At 41.8% G+C, this 20050-nt stretch overlaps 1 protein-coding gene across 2 annotated transcripts; it reads right to left on the reverse strand.

Annotated features, from left to right (window-relative positions):
* Positions 1-1901: 1901 nt before the first annotated feature.
* Positions 1902-15072, reverse strand: LOC135101857 (ensconsin-like). 2 transcript variants are annotated; one of them, XM_064006138.1, is made up of 7 exons: positions 14313-15072; positions 13942-14111; positions 13541-13791; positions 12150-12408; positions 6625-6795; positions 5764-5856; positions 1902-4456 (listed from the first exon to the last, which is right to left on the reverse strand). In XM_064006138.1, the coding sequence occupies exons 1-5, from the start codon at positions 14419-14421 to the stop codon at positions 6655-6657; spliced, it is 930 nt and encodes a 309-aa protein (XP_063862208.1). In that variant the 5' UTR covers positions 14422-15072; the 3' UTR covers positions 1902-4456; positions 5764-5856; positions 6625-6654. The 2 variants fall into 2 exon arrangements, with proteins under 2 accessions (XP_063862208.1, XP_063862209.1); XM_064006139.1 differs by having other exon boundaries at positions 1902-4884.
* Positions 15073-20050: the final 4978 nt, after the last annotated feature.

The raw sequence follows: 20050 nt of genomic DNA on the forward strand, positions 1-20050 counted from the left end.
TGGATTTTGCTCAGCACTGCTTGGTAACTTTTGGCCATAATCCCAGGTCTGGAATGATATGAAGCCATGTTTTTACATTCCATATGAGACAGGCAAGCACTATGCTTTGCCTGACTGATACCTGTACTTTGCATTTATGACCCCAGGTAGTTCATCACTCTCTCTCTCTCTCTCTCTCTCTCTCTCTCTCTCTCTCTCTCTCTCTCTCTCTCTCTCTCTCTCTCTCTCTCTCTGTTTGGAATTATACTGTATATTAGGAAATATCATTAAAGAGTGTGTGTGTAAAAAGTGTTTGCATTATTGTGCATTTGATGTTATAGCCCCAGGTTCTTAAAGTTTTCTAGTTTCATGATTTATAAAGATTGCTATTTTTAATAAAGTTATTGAAATTGTTATTGAGTGTTTGTTATTGAACTCATTAGCTTTGTAATAGTGTGCGTCTCATCATGCATTCATTAATGATGTAGAGTGGAAATGTCCACTCCTATCATGCATAATATCAATGCATTATTGGTTTATGTTGTTATTTGTGTATAAATTGTAAAGTTATGCCAGTCTATTTTAGTACAAACTAAATATCAGCTGGAAGAGAGGACAGGTAATGGCACACTAAAACACAGGAAGGGACAATGATATAACCATCCAATTTAACAATACACAGAGCAAGAAGAATGAGAAAGCAATAAAAATGGATTATTTAATGGATGATTAATAGACCCTCATTTGTAATGTTATTTCAGGCAAGAATATTAAAAGAGACAGCTGGCTTGCCCTTTGTACTTGTTCAGCTTGCCCTTAGCACTTGTTCATACATGACAGAATGAGAGATCTATGGGTGGGGGTGACACCTGGAAATGGGTATGATTCATGAAGGGATTGATTGATTGGTTGACTGACTGATTAAGAAAAAAAAACGTAGCAGTGGAGGGTGGGGGGGGGGAAGGCGCCCCCAACTTTCCAGTCATATATGGCGTGGAAGGGACAATACCAGCAAAGAAAAATATGAGAAAATGCATAATTTACTACAAAACCCAAAATGCGAAATAAAACCTTGCCAAATTGAACCTTCCCACGAAGGTAATGAATGGAGTTTTGATGCAATGAGCCACAGTTACTTAAAACACTCAACAAATATAACACCTGCCAAAAAAATAAAATAAATAAATAAAATCAATCAATAAATAAAGATAAAAACGCGAGAAAACCTTTAAATTATCACAACGCGAAATATACACACACGCTAAACTGGATGCGTCATTAATTAATATCCCCCCAATAGTTTATAGCCCCTCCCCTATTCATTGCTCCCCCTCCCTGCCTTGAGGAACACCTTCACTTATGGCCTGCTGTTGGGTCAGATTTGAGCCATTTTAACCTCGAATTACATACAATACATACATACATATCGTCTCCTTGCAATAATTATAATAGTCTTCCTGGCTTAATTTTTGTTTATTCATTATTCCTTATGTATTTATTAATTATTTGTCATTTGTCTAATTCCTTGTTTTATTTAGCCTCGGTATTTAACTAAGCATTTTTTTTTTTTCACTTTCTGACTGTGGCCCTTGCAATGAATGGCTTAATTGTTTATTTACTGTTCCTTACGTGTTTATTGATTATATGTGAGTTATTTATTTGATATTCATGATTTTTTTTACTTCGTATTTCTTTATATGATAGTTTTATCTTTTCGTGTTTTCTGGCTTAAGTTTTGTTTATTACTCCTTGTTTGTGTTATTAGGTGTGTCATTAATTATTTGTCTTATTTCTCGTAGTTTAATGGATTTTTTAGCACTTTAATTATTAGAGTTCCTCACCAGTCATTTTATTCGAGAGAGAGAGAGAGAGAGAGAGAGAGAGAGAGAGAGAGTCTAAATGAATGATAAAAAAAATAATAATCAGTTACAGTATTTTATTTATAAACAAGAACAATTCATGATAATAATAATAATAATAATAATAATAATAATAATATTTAAATACAAGGAGGAAAATGTGTAATAATAATAATAATAATAATAATAATAATAATAATAATAATAATAATAATAACAATAACTGCTTTTATCTTACTCACACAGATAAATAGTTTTATAAATAGTTTATTGACCATAAACATTGTGTACATACACACAAAATTAAATAGAACAGATAAAAATTTCAAAATGTAGTCAGTGACACACAGAAGACTGGTGACAAAACCTACTAAAGCCCATTAAATGATTGGGTGTCTCAAGTTTCCACATCATCAGTGGAACACTGCTTCTGAGCACTCAGGGATGGACAAGCTTTTCATGGCTTGTGTGAATGGAGACAAGACGTGTAGGGGATTTATTTGTTCTGTTTTTTCTTGTCCTACTCTCTCTTCCTCCCTCTTGACTCTTCCTTTGCTTCATCCTACTCTTTCTCTTGCTCATTCTTTCTCTCTCTCTCTCTCTCTCTCTCTCTGAACTTTTCAGACATAGCTCCTTATGATTTTTTGGCAATCCCAAACCTGTTGACAGTATCCTTATCTGAGAGCCAAGGAGACCATGCAGAATGTGGCAGCATACCTATCATTGGTTGCAGAAGCGTTTGAGCAGTGGAGTGATGGATGATTGTAGGAATGTGGTGGCACTGCTATCCACCATGACATTCATCCACATAACAGAACCATCTCACATGGTGCATTCAGCCTCAGGGAGAGGAACCTCTGTAGCCTTGGGCAGTAGCCCTTGGTCAGGTTTGCTCCAGAGTCAAACCTGCTTACCATCCGAGAATACCTTGGGGAGGAATGAGGAAGCCTTTTGCTCTGAACCCATGAAAATTGTTCAACCCTATAAGGGAAAAATATGAATGTTGAACAAATTGATGAGAAATGGAAGGATTAATGGGCTAAGTGTGTTGGATTACAGAGGGCTTTCTTTGAAGGACATTTTGAATGATACCATAATTTTGGCCCTTAGCCCAAGGTTGGATACTTCTGAACCGTTCTTGCATTTTTAAGCTAAGTAATATAAAATGCTCAATTAACAAAGGAAGGATAATGAAAAGATAAAACAAATCAGGAATTATATCAATTCATAGCTTTATCATAGTTCTAAGTCATAAATACTACAAAAATTAGTCAATCTCTTCAGAAATAATTATAAGATAAGCTTTAATAATAAAAAGTATGTATAAATAGATGAAATGTTGTCACCTTCACCAATGCCGGCTTCTTGTTATTCAGCACATGCTTGTGCTTCCTGAACACCGGTCTCATACTGGATAGAGACAGTAATGTATGGAGGTTTGATGCAATACAACATTTTATATAAGGATAAAAACTTGCATAAACTTCCTGTTTGTGTTTTTCTACTAAGGTGCAATTGTTAGGTGAGCATTTGCAACTTCCTACACTTAAACCATAACATCCCTACTACAGTGGCTCAGAGCCACACCATCACTTGTTGCTTGTCCACTAGTAAATAATGAAGACTGCAACGTTCATGCCAGCTACACTATACAAGTATTTACAAATTAATGGTTGGATTTTCAAAAGATCTCTGATACAAGAAAGCTTATAAATATTGTGAAAGCTTCTAGTCAATGTTATATCATTTGCTTCAACAGAGGAAGAGGAGGAGGAGCCTCAAGGTACGCGATCTTTAAGAACTCCCAAAAAAGCTGTTCCTCCTCCTCCTCCTCCTCCTCCGGCCATGCCTCCTGCTGAACTAGAGCAAGGGAGGGTATCTCCTGCTTAGCCTTCCTCCTCCTCCTCCTCTTCCTCCTCCTGCTGCTCCTCCTCCTCCTCCTCCTCCTCCTCCTCCTCCTCCTCCTTCCTGCTTATTCTTGCTTTCCTCTCCAGCTTAATGTGATTATTTTTCTTCTTCTTCCTCCTCCTCCTCCTTTTCTTCCTCCTCTTCCTCCTTCTCTTCTTCTTCCTCCTTTTCTTCTTCTTCTTCCTCTTTATTCCATCTGCTTATTCTAATTTTCTTGTTTTCTACTCATTTTCTCCTCCTCCTCCTCCTCCTCCTCCTCCATTTCCTGCATTCTTCCTACAGTTACTTTCTCAGCAGACGCAAGGTAGGCAATGCCTGTCAGTGTCCGGCCTCTACAAATCTTCTCCAAAGGTCTCTATCCATGAAATCCTCATCTCTGGTTATTTCTTGTAGATTTCTTCCTCTTCGTTCAGTAGCTTCTTCAACTCCCTGCATCCATCGCTTCCTAGGTCGTCCCACCGGCCTCCTGCCTAGAGGAACCCATTCCAGAAACTTCCTTGCGTATCTTGTATCTTCCATTCTTCGGACATGTCCATACCATCTCAATTTGTTCTTTTCAATTATCTTCAGTACAGATGTTATCCCTAATCTCTCTCTGGTTTCTTCATTTCTAATTCTATCAAGTCTGGTCACACCTCGGATCATTCTCAGAACTCTCATTTCTGCTGCTTGTATTTGTGAAGATGTTCTTGTTGTCACTGTCCAAGTTTCTGAAACATATAGAAGTACTGGTCTTAGTATTGTTGTAAATATTATGGTTTTAACTTTTGTTGGAATATTCTTATCTTTAAGTATGGGATACAATGCACTGACATTTGCATTGTACTTCTGTATTCTATTTAAAATTTCTATATTCTGTCTGTTTTCCTCATCGAAAAGTACTCCCAGATAACAAAATTTGTTGGTCTGCTTCAGTTTAACGTTTTCTATGTAAATATTACATTCCTCCTTTATTCTGCCAACTTTCATTATTTCTGTTTTTTGTTTGTTCATTCTCATTCCTTCCCTATTTAAAACATCATTCCATCTTGTCATGGCCTCTTGAAGATCTTGTTGGCTTCCTGTCACGACAGCGACATCGTCTGCATAGGCCAGCATGATCTCTTTATCCTCCCTTACACACACTTCCTTCAGGCATCTGTCCATGTATATAATGAATAGCAAAGGAGAGAGCATCAATTATTCAATTATTCAATTATTCCTCACACACACACATACACACACACACACACACACACACACACACACACACACACACACACACACACACACACACACACACACAGGTAATAACAATAATATCTACCCTATATTGTAATGCACATTTTCATAATCACCACTGAATCATCATCATCATCATCATCAATATTTTTTATCAATAATATTAACAGTATTTATATATGTACATAGCATTACTATTATTACTACACACACACACACACACACACACACACGTACATACACTCACCTCTCGGCAGGGGTGGTGGGGAACAGGAGGAGGAGGAGGAGGAGGAGGAGGAGGAGGAGGAGGAGGAGGAGGAGGAGGAGGAGGAGGAGGAGGAGGAGGAGGAGGAGGAGGTGGACGAGGAGGAGGAGGAGGAGGAGGAGGAGGAGGAGGAGGAGGAGGAGGAGGAGGAGGAGGAAGAGGAGGATTAACACTGTGTGAGTGACTGACAGACTGACTAACTGACTAACTCACTAACTGACTGAATGACTGACTAACTGACTGACTGAATGACTGACTAACTGACTAACTGAGTGACTGACTGACTGACTCACTGACTGATACATACATACATACAGACAGACACAAGTACACAAGAATAAAAAATAAAATACATAACTGAAAAATCATTGCAATACACAGACAGACAGACAGACCAATGACAGAAAGACAGACAGATGGAGACAAACTAAACAGATAGATAGATAGTGAAATGACCACACAAACACACACACACACACACACACACACACACACACACACACACACACACACACACACACACACACGCACCTGTTGAACATAGTAAGCTGTGGCACCAGGTTCAGACGGCCGCTCTACACAGCCTCGGACGCCTCCTGTGCCAACTCCTTGCATCGAACAAACCTGTGTAGACATGAAAGTAAGCAAGCAAGTGTTTATGGCTAATTATAATACTCAATATGCCAGTATCATCTCCAGCATCACCATCTGCTCACCACTGGGGCCTCTCCTGGGGAGAGTTAGGAGAGTGAGAGAGGGGAGGGAGAGAGAGGGAGAGGAGAGGAAGAGAGAAGGGGAGTCTTGGAGATGGTTTGGGGTGAGTCTGGGATGGTCTGGATACATTGGGAATGAGAGAGAGAGAGAGAGAGGAGGAGAGAGAGAGAGAGAGAGAGAGAGAGAGAGAGAGAGAGAGAGAGAGAGAGAGAGAGAGAGAGAGAGAGAGAGAGAGAGAGAGAGAGAGAGAGAGAGAGAGAGAGAGAGAGAGAGAGAGAGAGAGAGAGAGAGAGAGAGAGAGACAGAGAGAGAGAGAGAGAGAGAGAGAGAGAGAGAGAGAGAGAGAGAGAGGAGAGAGAGAGAGAGAGAGAGAGAGAGAGAGAGAGAGAGAGAGAGAGAGAGAGAGAGAGAGGCTGTGAAAGGCTGGAAGAGGCTGTGAGAAGTTGGGATGGACTGGAAGTCTTGGGGACAGTTTGGGGTGAGTCTGGAATGGTCTGGATACACTGGGAATGAGATAGAGTGAGAGAGAGAGGCTGTGAGTGGCTGTGAATAGCTGAGAGAGGGTGTGACAGGTTGTGAGAGGCTGAGAAAAGACAGTGAGAGGGTGGAGAAAAATAATGGGAAACTGGAAAAATGAAAAGGAGAGATAGAAAGAGACACACAGGTAGACAGACACACCTGTAGGAAGGGCTCCTTAATATCCCCTTATCAGCTGGAGGGAGGGGCTACAGCTAATAATCTTTTCTTCTTCCTTATCCGTGCCTCCTCCTCGTCCTCCTCTTCCTTTTCCTCCTCCACCTCGTACTCCGGAACTGGCGACCCCACCACCGGCACCTCCGACATGGCCTCCTGCGGGGATGGTAAGGTAGTTAGGGAACTGTCTGAGTTAGCGTGTGTGTGTATGTTGGTTAAGTTTGGTTAAGTGTTAAATAAAGAATGGTATTTTATATTAATTTCAATATTTATCTACTTATTATCTGTATTTTGAAGATACATGTAGCATTTGAACTGTAAACCTTTGTAATTGTCTGTCTCCTGCACACCCAGCTCGTCAAACACCCCTGTGCCTGCAAACGGGTCACTGAACATTAAATAAACTTGGTCTCAGTCCCCTACATACACACAAGTGGCTGGCCAAACACTAGATCAACACAAACAGTGAATAAACAGTGGGAATCTGCTGGTCTGAGCCCCCAAAACACACAAGTGGCTGGCCAAACACTAGATCAACACAAACAGTGAATAAACAGTGAGAATCTGCTGGTCTGAGCCCCCAAAACACACTAGTGGCTGGCCAAACACTAGATCAACACAAACAGTGAATAAACAGTGGGAATCTGCTGGTCTGAGCCCCCAAAACACACAAATGGCTGGCCAAACACTAGATCAACACAAACAGTGGATAAACAGTGGGAATCTGCTGGTCTGAGTCCCCTACATAAACACAAGTGGCTGGCCAAACACTAGATCAACACAAACAGTGGATAAATAGTAGGAATCTGCTGGTCTGAGCCCCCAAAACACACAAGTGGCTGGCCAAACACTGCATCAACACAAAGTGGATAAACAGTGGGAATCTGCTGGTCTGAGTCCGCTACATACACACAAGTGGCTGGCCAAATACTGCATCAACACAAACAGTGAATAAACAGTGGGAATCTGCTGGTCTGAGTCCCCTACATACACACAAGTGGCTGGCCAAACACTGCATCAACACAAACAGTGGATAAACAGTGGGAATCTGCTGGTCTGAGTCCCCTACATACACACAAGTGGCTGGCTAAACACTGCATCAACACAAACAATGGATAAACAGTGGGAATCTGCTGGTCTGAGTCCCCTACATACACACAAGTGGCTGGCCAAACACTGCATCAACACAAACAGTGAATAAACAGTGAGAATCTGCTGGTCTGAGCCCCCAAAACACACTAGTGGCTGGCCAAACACTAGATCAACACAAACAGTGAATAAACAGTGGGAATCTGCTGGTCTGAGCCCCCAAAACACACAAGTGGGTGGCCAAACACTAGATCAACACAAACAGTGGATAAACAGTGGAAATCTGCTGGTCTGAGTCCCCTACATAAACACAAGTGGCTGGCCAAACACTAGATCAACACAAACAGTCATAAATAGTAGGAATCTGCTGGTCTGAGCCCCCAAAACACACAAGTGGTTGGCCAAACACTGCATCAACACAAACAGTGGATAAACAGTGGGAATCTGCTGGTCTGAGTCCCCTACATACACACAAGTGGCTGGCCAAACACTGCATCAACACAAACAGTGAATAAACAGTGGGAATCTGCTGGTCTGAGTCCCCTACATACACACAAGTTGCTGGCCAAACACTTGATCAACACAAACAGTGGATAAACAGTGGGAATCTGCTGGTCTGAGTCCCCTACATACACACAAGTGGCTGGCCAAACACTAGATCAACACAAACAGTGAATAAACAGTGAGAATCTGCTGGTCTGAGCCCCCAAAACACACTAGTGGCTGGCCAAACACTAGATCAACACAAACAGTGAATAAACAGTGGGAATCTGCTGGTCTGAGCCCCCAAAACACACAAGTGGCTGGCCAAACACTACATCAACACAAACAGTGGATAAACAGTGGGAATCTGCTGGTCTGAGTCCCCTACATAAACACAAGTGGCTGGCCAAACACTAGATCAACACAAACAGTGGATAAATAGTAGGAATCTGCTGGTCTGAGCCCCCAAAACACACAAGTGGCTGGCCAAACACTGCATCAACACAAACAGTGGATAAACAGTGGGAATCTGCTGGTCTGAGTCCGCTACATACACACAAGTGGCTGGCCAAATACTGCATCAACACAAACAGTGAATAAACAGTGGGAATCTGCTGGTCTGAGTCCCCTACATACACACAAGTGGCTGGCCAAACACTAGATCAACACAAACAGTGAATAAACAGTGAGAATCTGCTGGTCTGAGTCCCCTACATACACACAAGTGGCTGGCCAAACACTAGATCAACACAAACAGTGAATAAACAGTGGGAATCTGCTGGTCTGAGTCCCCTACATACACACAAGTGGCTGGCCAAACACTAGATCAACACAAACAGTGGATAAACAGTGGGAATCTGCTGGTCTGAGTCCCCTACATAAACACAAGTGGCTGGCCAAACACTAGATCAACACAAACAGTGATAAATAGTAGGAATCTGCTGGTCTGAGCCCCCAAAACATACAAGTGGTTGGCCAAACACTGCATCAACACAAACAGTGGATAAACAGTGGGAATCTGCTGGTCTCAGTCCCCTACATAAACACAAGTGGCTGGCCAAACACTAGATCAACACAAACAGTGGATAAATAGTAGGAATCTGCTGGTCTGAGCCCCCAAAACACACAAGTGGCTGGCCAAACACTGCATCAACACAAACAGTGGATAAACAGTGGGAATCTGCTGGTCTGAGTCCGCTACATACACACAAGTGGCTGGCCAAATACTGCATCAACACAAACAGTGAATAAACAGTGGGAATCTGCTGGTCTGAGTCCCCTACATACACAAAAGTGGCTGGCCAAACACTAGATCAACACAAACAGTGAATAAACAGTGAGAATCTGCTGGTCTGAGCCCCCAAAACACACTAGTGGCTGGCCAAACACTAGATCAACACAAACAGTGAATAAACAGTGGGAATCTGCTGGTCTGAGCCCCCAAAACACACAAGTGGCTGGCCAAACACTACATCAACACAAACAGTGGATAAACAGTGGGAATCTGCTGGTCTGAGTCCCCTACATAAGCACAAGTGGCTGGCCAAACACTAGATCAACACAAACAGTGGATAAATAGTAGGAATCTGCTGGTCTGAGCCCCCAAAACACACAAGTGGCTGGCCAAACACTGCATCAACACAAACAGTGGATAAACAGTGGGAATCTGCTGGTCTGAGTCCGCTACATACACACAAGTGGCTGGCCAAATACTGCATCAACACAAACAGTGAATAAACAGTGGGAATCTGCTGGTCTGAGTCCCCTACATACACACAAGTGGCTGGCTAAACACTAGATCAACACAAACAGTGAATAAACAGTGAGAATCTGCTGGTCTGAGCCCCCAAAACACACTAGTGGCTGGCCAAACACTAGATCAACACAAACAGTGAATAAACAGTGGGAATCTGCTGGTCTGAGCCCCCAAAACACACAAATGGCTGGCCAAACACTAGATCAATACAAAAAGTGGATAAACAGTGGGAATCTGCTGGTCTGAGTCCCCTACATAAACACAAGTGGCTGGCCAAACACTAGATCAACACAAACAGTGGATAAATAGTAGGAATCTGCTGGTCTGAGCCCCCAAAACATACAAGTGGTTGGCCAAACACTGCATCAACACAAACAGTGGATAAACAGTGGGAATCTGCTGGTCTCAGTCCCCTACATAAACACAAGTGGCTGGCCAAACACTAGATCAACACAAACAATGGATAAACAGTGGGAATCTGCTGGTCTGAGTCCCCTACATACACACAAGTGGCTGGCTAAACACTAGATCAACACAAACAGTGAATAAACAGTGAGAATCTGCTGGTCTGAGCCCCCAAAACACACAAGTGGCTGGCCAAACACTAGATCAACACAAACAGTGAATAAACAGTGGGAATCTGCTGGTCTGAGCCCCCAAAACACACAACTGGCTGGCCAAACACTAGATCAACACAAACAGTGGATAAACAGTGGGAATCTGTTGGTCTGAATCCCCTACATAAACACAAGTGGCTGGCCAAACACTAGATCAACACAAACAGTGGATAAATAGTAGGAATCTGCTGGTCTGAGCCCCCAAAACACACAAGTGGCTGGCCAAACACTGCATCAACACAAACAGTGGATAAACAGTGGGAATCTGCTGGTCTGAGTCCGCTACATACACACAAGTGGCTGGCCAAATACTGCATCAACACGAACAGTGAATAAACAGTGGGAATCTGCTGGTCTGAGTCCCCTACATACACACAAGTGGCTGGCCAAACACTGCATCAACACAAACAGTGGATAAACAGTGGGAATCTGCTGGTCTGAGTCCCCTACATACACACAAGTGGCTGGCTAAACACTGCATCAACACATACAATGGATAAACAGTGGGAATCTGCTGGTCTGAGTCCCCTACATACACACAAGTGGCTGGCCAAACACTAGATCAACACAAACAGTGAATAAACAGTGAGAATCTGCTGGTCTGAGCCCCCAAAACACACAAGTGGCTGGCCAAACACTAGATCAACACAAACAGTGAATAAACAGTGGGAATCTGCTGGTCTGAGCCCCCAAAACACACAACTGGCTGGCCAAACACTAGATCAACACAAACAGTGGATAAACAGTGGGAATCTGCTGGTCTGAATCCCCTACATAGACACAAGTGGCTGGCCAAACACTAGATCAACACAAACAGTGGATAAATAGTAGGAATCTGCTGGTCTGAGCCCCCAAAACACACAAGTGGCTGGCCAAACACTGCATCAACACAAACAGTGGATAAACAGTGGGAATCTGCTGGTCTGAGTCCCCTACATACACACAAGTGGCTGGCCAAACACTAGATCAACACAAACAGTGAATAAACAGTGGGAATCTGCTGGTCTGAGCCCCCAAAACACACAAGTGGCTGGCCAAACACTAAATCAACACAAACAGTGAATAAACACTGGGAATCTGCTGGTCTGAGCCCCCAAAACACACAAGTGGCTGGCCAGACACTGCATCAACACAAACAGTGAATAAACAGTGGGAATCTGCTGGTCTGAGCCCCCAAAACACACAAGTGGCTGGCCAGACACTGCATCAACACAAACAGTGAATAAACAGTGGGAATCTGCTGGTCTGAGCCCCCAAAACACACTAGTGGCTGGCCAGACACTGCATAGGCACAGATGGGGAGCTGGTTTGGCCTGACAGCACCCTCCTGTATTCATGTAAATTCTGGCTACCATTTGCAATTCTATTTTGGGGAGCCACACCTCAGAGAGTCTCTTTTATTGAAGTTTTGTCCCCCCCCACGGCTGGCTGGCCTACATAACAAAATAAATAGATAATGTTTTTTTTTTGTCAGTTAGAAGACTTTTTCATCTCTACCTGTTGAAATAAGATTATCTCGGAAAGTTTAAAAATGATGCATTACTACTACTACTACTACTACTTACCCTGAACAATACCTCATCCTCAGCATCAGAGGACGGCCCCTCCCCCTCCTCACTGACTAACTGTTGTTGTTGTTGCAGTTGTTGTTGTAACAGAATCAACCTCTTCCTCTCCCTCTCTCTCTGACGTGCCTCCCTCCTGGCCTCCCTCTCTCTCCTCCTCCTCTCCTTCCTCTCCCTCCTCTCTTGCTTCTCTCTCTCTCTCTCTCGCTGCTGCTGCAATCTCTGGGTCCACCATGTCCTCGTTGATCCTCGGGATTTGCTGCAAAAGGAGGGAGAGAGTGAGTGAGTGGAAGTGGGAGAGAGGATGAGAGAGAAGGGTAAAACTATTATTGTAAGAGAGAGAGAGAGAGAGAGAGAGAGAGAGAGAGAGAGAGAGAGAGAGAGAGAGAGAGAGAGAGAGAGAGAGAGAGAGAGAGAGAGAGAGAGAGAGAGAGGAAATATGTAGCAGTAATAATAATAATAATAATAATAATAATAATAATAATAATAATAATAATAATAATAATAATAATAATATCTAAAACATTCTCTCTCTCTCTCTCTCTCTCTCTCTCTCTCTCTCTCTCTCTCTCTCTCTTTCTCCTAGTGCAACCTACACTCATAAATTATTTCTTGCCCCAAAAAAGCTAATTTGGAATAAGACAAACAGTAACAAGTCCGAACATAGCAGTGGATCTTAAACTCCTAGAAACTGGAGACATTACTGTATTCCAGACCTTGGCGTTTGTATACAAAGCTCTTAATACAAACACAAGAGACACGGGCTCATGATATTCAGTTAAGACAGACAGGTAACTTGAGGACACCCTTCTGCTGAACCTCCCGTGCCCAACAGAGTGTCGTCTCACGAGGAACCAAGCACTGGACCCGGCTCTCGGACACAGTTAAAAACAAACCATTACATTCCTTTAAATTACTGATAAAACAACACTTAACAAGTAATTATTCATTGTATTTATTAGTTTTCAAATTGTAATCAGCTCTACTATTATAAACATATGTAATTGTTTGTAATTTGTAATAGTTATTATTATTATTATTATTATTTACTTTTGTTATTGATATAATTCTTTTTTGCATGTATCTATAATTTGATTGGGTTAAAGTTATGAATTACTTACTAAATAATTATGTACTGTCTTTTTCTTTTTTTTTTCATGATAGCTGAATAAAACACTGGTCTTAAACCTTAGTGTAAAATATTCATTAGTCCACAAAGACCTTGTGCTCCATGGACTGGCCATCACATATCAGAATGTCTATATACCAGTCTGTCTGTATATATTAACACCAATATATATCATTTAATCAATCAATCACTCTGTAAGGAAAATATAGACAAATAAATACAATAACAACAGATGTATATACACTCTCTCTCTCTCTCTCACCTGCTGAGGAGGGAGATAAGCCAAGCCACAGCTAACCCAGGTGTGTGTGGCCCACCTCCACCTCCCATCACCCCCGCTGGCAGCACCGCAGGGGGGCAGGAGGGGGTGAGGGATGACTGGGCAGGGGTCACAGGGAGAGGGGTGGCTGGGGCAGGGGTCGGGGGAAAGCCTGGGACTCCGACCACTTGCATGACCCGACCAACTCCAACGACTTCTGCCCCTAATACCTGCGTGTTGTCAGCTGGAACAACCTGAGAGGAAGGAGGTGCTCAGAAGTAGTAGTAGTAGTAGTAGTAGTAGTAGTAGTAAGATTGATTTTCTATCTCTGTCTCTCCTTTCTGTATGTAAAAAACTTTCTCTCTCTCTCTCTCTCTCTCTCTCTCTCTCTCTCTCTCTCTCACCTGTATGACATTCCCTGCCTGCACTATCATGGGGAAGTGGGGCTGCGGGGCTGAGGCATCTTGGGGCAACACCTGAAGCATGTTCCCCACTTGAATAACCCTTGTTGTGGCGGTGGTGGCAGTGGTGGTGGTGGCGTCAGTCCCCTCGGCTGCATCGTAAGGTACTGGAACTGTTGGGAGGAGGGGGGTTAGTTTGGGCGGCCACGCCCCGGGGACTTAGCCTAGGGAGGAGAGCGTGCCCAAAGGGGGGCAGGGACCGGTTCTTGTAGGGGCTGCGGGCACACACGGGAGGGCGGCCCTGGGGAGAAAGCTACTAGATTCATTCAAAGCATATCTAAACCTAACAGAACACTATTTACAAATAAACCCACCTGTTATAATTAGCTTGTGCAACAGTTTGAGGGCGAAGGTAAGGAGTGAGGAGCCACTGCTTACAGGGATAGCCACTGTCCCCGGGAAGGTAGCATCCTGCAGGTACATGTTGTTCCTCAAACATCAGTTTGAGTGCTGACTTATCTAGTATTCTTGCATCGTTGACTGAGCCAGGCCACCTTGCCACACTGTCAAGAATCTTATAGTGAGCATCAAATACTACTTGCACATTTATGCTGTGATAGCGTTTCCTGTTCACATATACATGTTCATCGACATGAGGAGACACAATTCTTATATGAGTGCCATCAATCAGTCCCACAACACCGGGAAACTGAGTTACTTGCATGAACTCTGCCTGTTTTTGCTGCACTTCACGCTGGGTGTGAGGGAAAGCCACGAACTGGCAGATTACTTCTGGGTCAGCCAGTGCATCAATTGTCTGTGATATTGCACGGCTGATAGTGGGCTGCGTTTTTCCAAAATCATCACAACTGCACTGTTGCATTTTTCCTGTGGCTAAATATCGTTATGTGATGGCCACCATCTCAGGGGTCAAGGCTCTATTTCTTTCAGTTTTACTTTGCAGCTTGTCTCTCACTATATCAGTCACTGCAACAATACCAGCACGGTCCAATCTGAATCTTTTCAGTAACTCAGCATCGTCGTACTCAGCGAAAATATCTCTTCTTACTCTGTAGGTGCGCCGCTGACGTTGTTGTTGTTGTGCCGCCATCCTGCTAACGGCTGGGTTCATCATGCTCTAAATAAATTTTCCACCTACCTTTAATAATCTGTTGGAGGTAACTTGTGGAAAGAGAAAAAAAGTGCATAATTTTTATGCAATAATATTTTTATTTTTTGAACTTGAAAATGCAATATACTTTAATCCAGAGATTTAAAAAGTGAACATACGTTTTAACCCAGCGGGTGCTGTAAACAGTACGTTGGCGGTTCACACTCGACAATGTTGTGAATACTTTAAAATGCTTGAAGCCATACTTGATGCCTTCCATAACGTGTAAAGTAAGAAGTTAGCCTGTGTTAAAAAGTGGTGATCCCTGCAGATTACCAAGGCATCCAGTCTCCCAGCAAGTGCCAAGAGGCATTCATTCAATGCTCCGCTGACACCAATTTGCCCAAAGGTATGCATTATATGTGGAAAGTACATTACGTACGGTGTAGAGGTGGTTGTCTAGTGATATAAATGGTAAGGTGGTGGTGCTGGTGATTGTGATGGTACTACACTATTATTACCGTATGTCAGTATATTGAGGCTTGATATCACTTTTATTAATGTGCCAGTATTTCATTACCTATCTTATGAAATAACACTAGCTCTTGATATATTCTTTTCTACAAACCTTTAACAATAATTGAAACGTTTTTTTTTAAATTGAATTCAATGCCTTTTTTTATTGATGAAAATAGGAAATAATTATGGCTACCACTGGCTAGACACGCCATACCTTGCCTTGAGTTTAGGTATGGTTAGGTTAGGTTTGATATGGTTGGGTGTAGTTAGGTTAGTTTTGGGTATGGTTAGGTTACAGCAAGTACAGTTAGGTTAGTTTGGGTGTGGTTAGGTTTGGATGTGGTTAAGTTAGTTTAGGTATGGTTAGATTACAGCAGGTATGGTTAGGTTAGTTTTGGTGTGGTCAAGTTAGTTTAGGTATGGTTAGGTTACAGCAGGTATGGTTAGGTTAGTTTTGGTGTGTTTAAGTTAGTTTAAGTATGGTTAGAACCTTGGACAAAAAATGAGGAACATCACTGAACCAAAAGATTTTTATTTATTTATTTATTTTATTTTTTTATTTATTTATTTATTTAATTTTCTTTTAATATTTCAATGAAAATTAGCAGTATTACTTATATCTGTCGACTTTCCAAGAGGGTTAGAGAATGCCTCAAGCCATTTGTAAGATAAGATTACACGTAAATTGCTTGGTTTAAGAGAAACTGGCATGTTAGTAAAATTAATCTTTACTGTCATGTGAATGAATATTTACAAATGCAAAAAGTTTAAATCTCCAAGAACAACCTGTGTTTTACAGTAATGTGGTTAGCCCACATGGGACCCATAAAGTAGCCCACAAAACACCCACATGCCTCCCATTATCCAATGTTGGCTGGGTATATATATATATATATATATATATATATATATATATATATATATATATATATATATATATATATATATATATATATGAGGAGGCAGTAGACATCTGCCTAAATGATAATTACTACCAGTGAGGTCTAAAGCACTGTTCAGGGGGTGCTGTGAACTTATCATTAAACCCAGCTGTGACCTCGCTGAACGTTTCCCTTTGTGTCTCACAACACAAGGGGGCAGTCATAGCCTGCCCTCTAAAGACAACTCTCTTCCTCCACACAAAACTACAAGCACCTAATATCACACACACCCTTCACTCAAAAATTTTAAAATCATCATGGCGACTCCTACACCAGCCTCGGAGTCCCCATCTGGGGAGGGGACCATAAATGTCCCGAGGTCAGACTGCCTTTCTGTCAAAGACCCTAAGTGTCTTGACACCCCCCTCAACTTTTTCTTCATTAACTTCTGCAACATTCGCAGTCTAAGATCTAATTTTCAATCTGTAGAACACCACCTCTCCTCTTCTAAACCTCATCTTCTTTTCCTCACTGAAACTCAGGTGTCTGAGGCAACTGACAGTAGCTCCTTTTCTGTTCCCTCTTACTTTCTCTATCCTTATTTTCAGTCCAAAGCTGGATGCTGCGTTTATGTGCGCAATGATTTAACCTGCTCTCGTGCCCACGCTCTTGAATCTTCTGAGTTTTCCACCATCTGGCTATGACTACAGAGTCACTCTCATACTAAATTTATCTGTGCTGTATACCTCTCACCTAACCCCTCTGATTATAAGAAATTCTTTAACTACTTAACTTCCAAAGTGGAGCACATTCTGACCCTCTTCCCTTTTGCAGAGATCTCCATTCTTGGAGACTTCAATGTTCACCACCAGCTTTGGCTTTCCTCTCCCTTCACTGACCATCCTGGTGAACTAGCCTACAACTTTGCTATCTTCCATGACCTAGAGCAATTGGTGCAACACCCTACTCATATTCCTGACCATCTTGGAGATATGCCCAACATTCTTGATACTCAACTGTCCCCCTCTTCTACACTGAACATCCTCAGTCTGTCCTTTACTTATAATCTGAACTGGAAACTTCACATCTCATCTTTAGCTAAAATAGCTTCTATGAAGTTAGGCATTCTGAGATGTCTCCGCCAGTTTTTCTCACCCCCCCCCAGCTGCTAACTCTGTACAAGGGGCCTTATCCGTCCATGTATGGAGTATGCTTCACATGTCTGGGGGGGTTCCACTCATACTGCTCTTCTAGTCAGGGTGGAATCAAAAACTTTTCGTCTCATCAACTCCTCTCCTCTAACTGACTATCTTCAGCCTCTCTCACTGCCGCAATGTTGCATATCTAGCTGTCTTCTACCGCTATTTTCATGCTAACTGCTCTTCTGATCTTGCTAACTGCATGCCTTCCCTCCTTCCATGGCCTCGCTGCACAAGACTTTCTTCTTTCTCTCACCCCTATTCTTTCCACCTCTCTAATGCAAGAGTTAACCAGTATTCTCAATCATCCATCCCTTTCTCTGGTAAACTCTGGAACTCCCTGCCTGCTTCTGTATTTCCACCTTCCTATGACTTGAATTCCTTCAAGAGGGAGGTTTCAAGACACTTATTCATCAATTTTTGACCACTGCTTTGACCCTTTTGTGGGACTGCCATTTCAATGGGCATTTTTTTAATTAGATTTTTGTTGCTCTTGGCCAGTGTCCTTCCTACATAAAAAAAAAAAAAAAATATATATATATATATATATATATATATATATATATATATATATATATATATATATATATATATATATATATATATATATATATATATATATATATATATATATATATATATATGATGGGCAGCCTGGAAACACCACCAAAAAAACAGGAAATGAGTACCAGAACACCAGCCTTTCCCCTATACTTTCAGTGCTCAGCTGGTAATGTTTTGGGTGTAAGGGGGGTAAGGGTGACAGCAGACCAGTAGTGCATTGGCTTCACATTTGTGATGTTGTGCTGACTCCTTCCATTATATCTGCATGTGTCACCCCAACCTCCCTTGCCCCACCAAGTGAATGGTCACCAAATGTGTTTGGTTGTTTTTTATGTTTTCACCACGTATAGAAAGAAAAAATGTACAAAATTTGCCACAAGAAACATTATCAGAGACATTATTTATACTCATTGCCCCAAAGTGTGTGTGTGTGTGTGTGTGTGTGTTTAGGCACATAAAACTTGTTTACAGTTTGAGAGACAATAGCATCAGTGGTGGTAGAAGTGGTGGTGATGCTGAAGTAGACAGTAAGCAAGCATTATACATGGTCATGTTAGGTTTTTTTTTTTTTTATCACTAAATGTGTGTGTCTGCATGTATGTAGGTGTTTATGTGCAACAAGGCATAAATATTTAGTTTTGTGAGGAGAGAGCAGTGGTGGCTGTTATGTTGGAATGGTAAAAAAAAAATTCTTAATTGTATTATGTATTATGTTTATTCTAATCTCCATCAATGTATATTTTTGGTTACATTGTCATTATTATTATTATTATTATTATTATTATTATTATTATTATTATTATTATTATTATTACATTCGCACACACAAGACTGTTTCAGCACTGTGGCTCGTGGAAACTGACTGGTATAAGATTTAAATTGATAGCATTGAGGGCAGCCCACATCTGCAGGCACAGCAGCCTTGTGTTAGGTAAGAAAATTCAAGTCGGCTTGAAGGAGGGGCTGTGTTGTGTGCCTTAAGCAGAATTTACACAACTGTGGAAACTATGGTAGCAGTGTTACTCAGTATAGTCAAAGAGAATATGGCTTAAGTGAGAATGTAAGCACTTTTTAAATGATGCAATGGAGTCAGTTCCAACAGCACTATCAGGTAGGGAGTTTCAGAGATCTATGCATCTCGGATTTAAAAACCTTAGTCTGCACTCTACCGATACATGGGGCTTGGCAATTTTGAATCGGCAACCTCCGGTGTGGGATGGTGGAGAGACTGTAAGGGTTATGTGGTAGTATTGCTGAGTGGTGGTGAAAAAATTTAGAAATCTTGCAGTATATGATGAGATCAGCTGCAATAAGCCTTCCCTGCATGGAGTACAAGTTGAGAAACTTCAAGCGGTTGGCATAGCTTGACTCGGACAGGCCGCTGATTTCTTTTGTCTACTTTTGTTGCACAGATTCAAGAAGTTTCAGGTAGCAGTGGTACCCTGTATTCCATACTGTGGACCCATATTCCAACAATGTTCTGATATAAGATGTGTAGAGACTTACCATAGAGTGAGGGTCACAGCACAGGGTAGACTTGAGTAGATTGTTGGCCAGTCCTGCTGCTTTCTTAGATCCAGGAAATGGTGTAATTCTTCTGCTGTTATTCTTTTGAGTGCTTTGCAGCAAACAATGGGGAGTTTTCAGAATTAGTGGTTGTCACCAGGTGGCAGGACAGACACAAACTCTTCTCTCACATACAAGCAATATCAGATATACCTACAGTGTTATTCTATTTACATGAAGATGCAATGGGTTTATATAATATATTTTTCTACATAATCCCTTCTAAGTAGTAACACAAGTAAAATCAAACCCTTTTCATGAACAAATGTATA

This window comes from Scylla paramamosain, chromosome 7 (genome assembly GCF_035594125.1).
Source record: "Scylla paramamosain isolate STU-SP2022 chromosome 7, ASM3559412v1, whole genome shotgun sequence".
Lineage (NCBI taxonomy): Eukaryota > Metazoa > Arthropoda > Malacostraca > Decapoda > Portunidae > Scylla > Scylla paramamosain.

Excerpts from the sequence above, each read along its gene's own strand:
- LOC135101857 (XM_064006138.1), bottom strand. The coding sequence starts at position 14,421 with ATGTACCTGCAGGATGCTACCTTCCCGGGGACAGTGGCTATCCCTGTA. Across the intron at positions 14,112-14,312 it reads GCACAAGCTAATTATAACAG|TTCCAGTACCTTACGATGCA; the intron begins GTGGGTTTATTT and ends TCCTCCCAACAG. Across the intron at positions 6,796-12,149 it reads AGGATGAGGTATTGTTCAGG|GAGGCCATGTCGGAGGTGCC; the intron begins GTAAGTAGTAGT and ends CCATCCCCGCAG.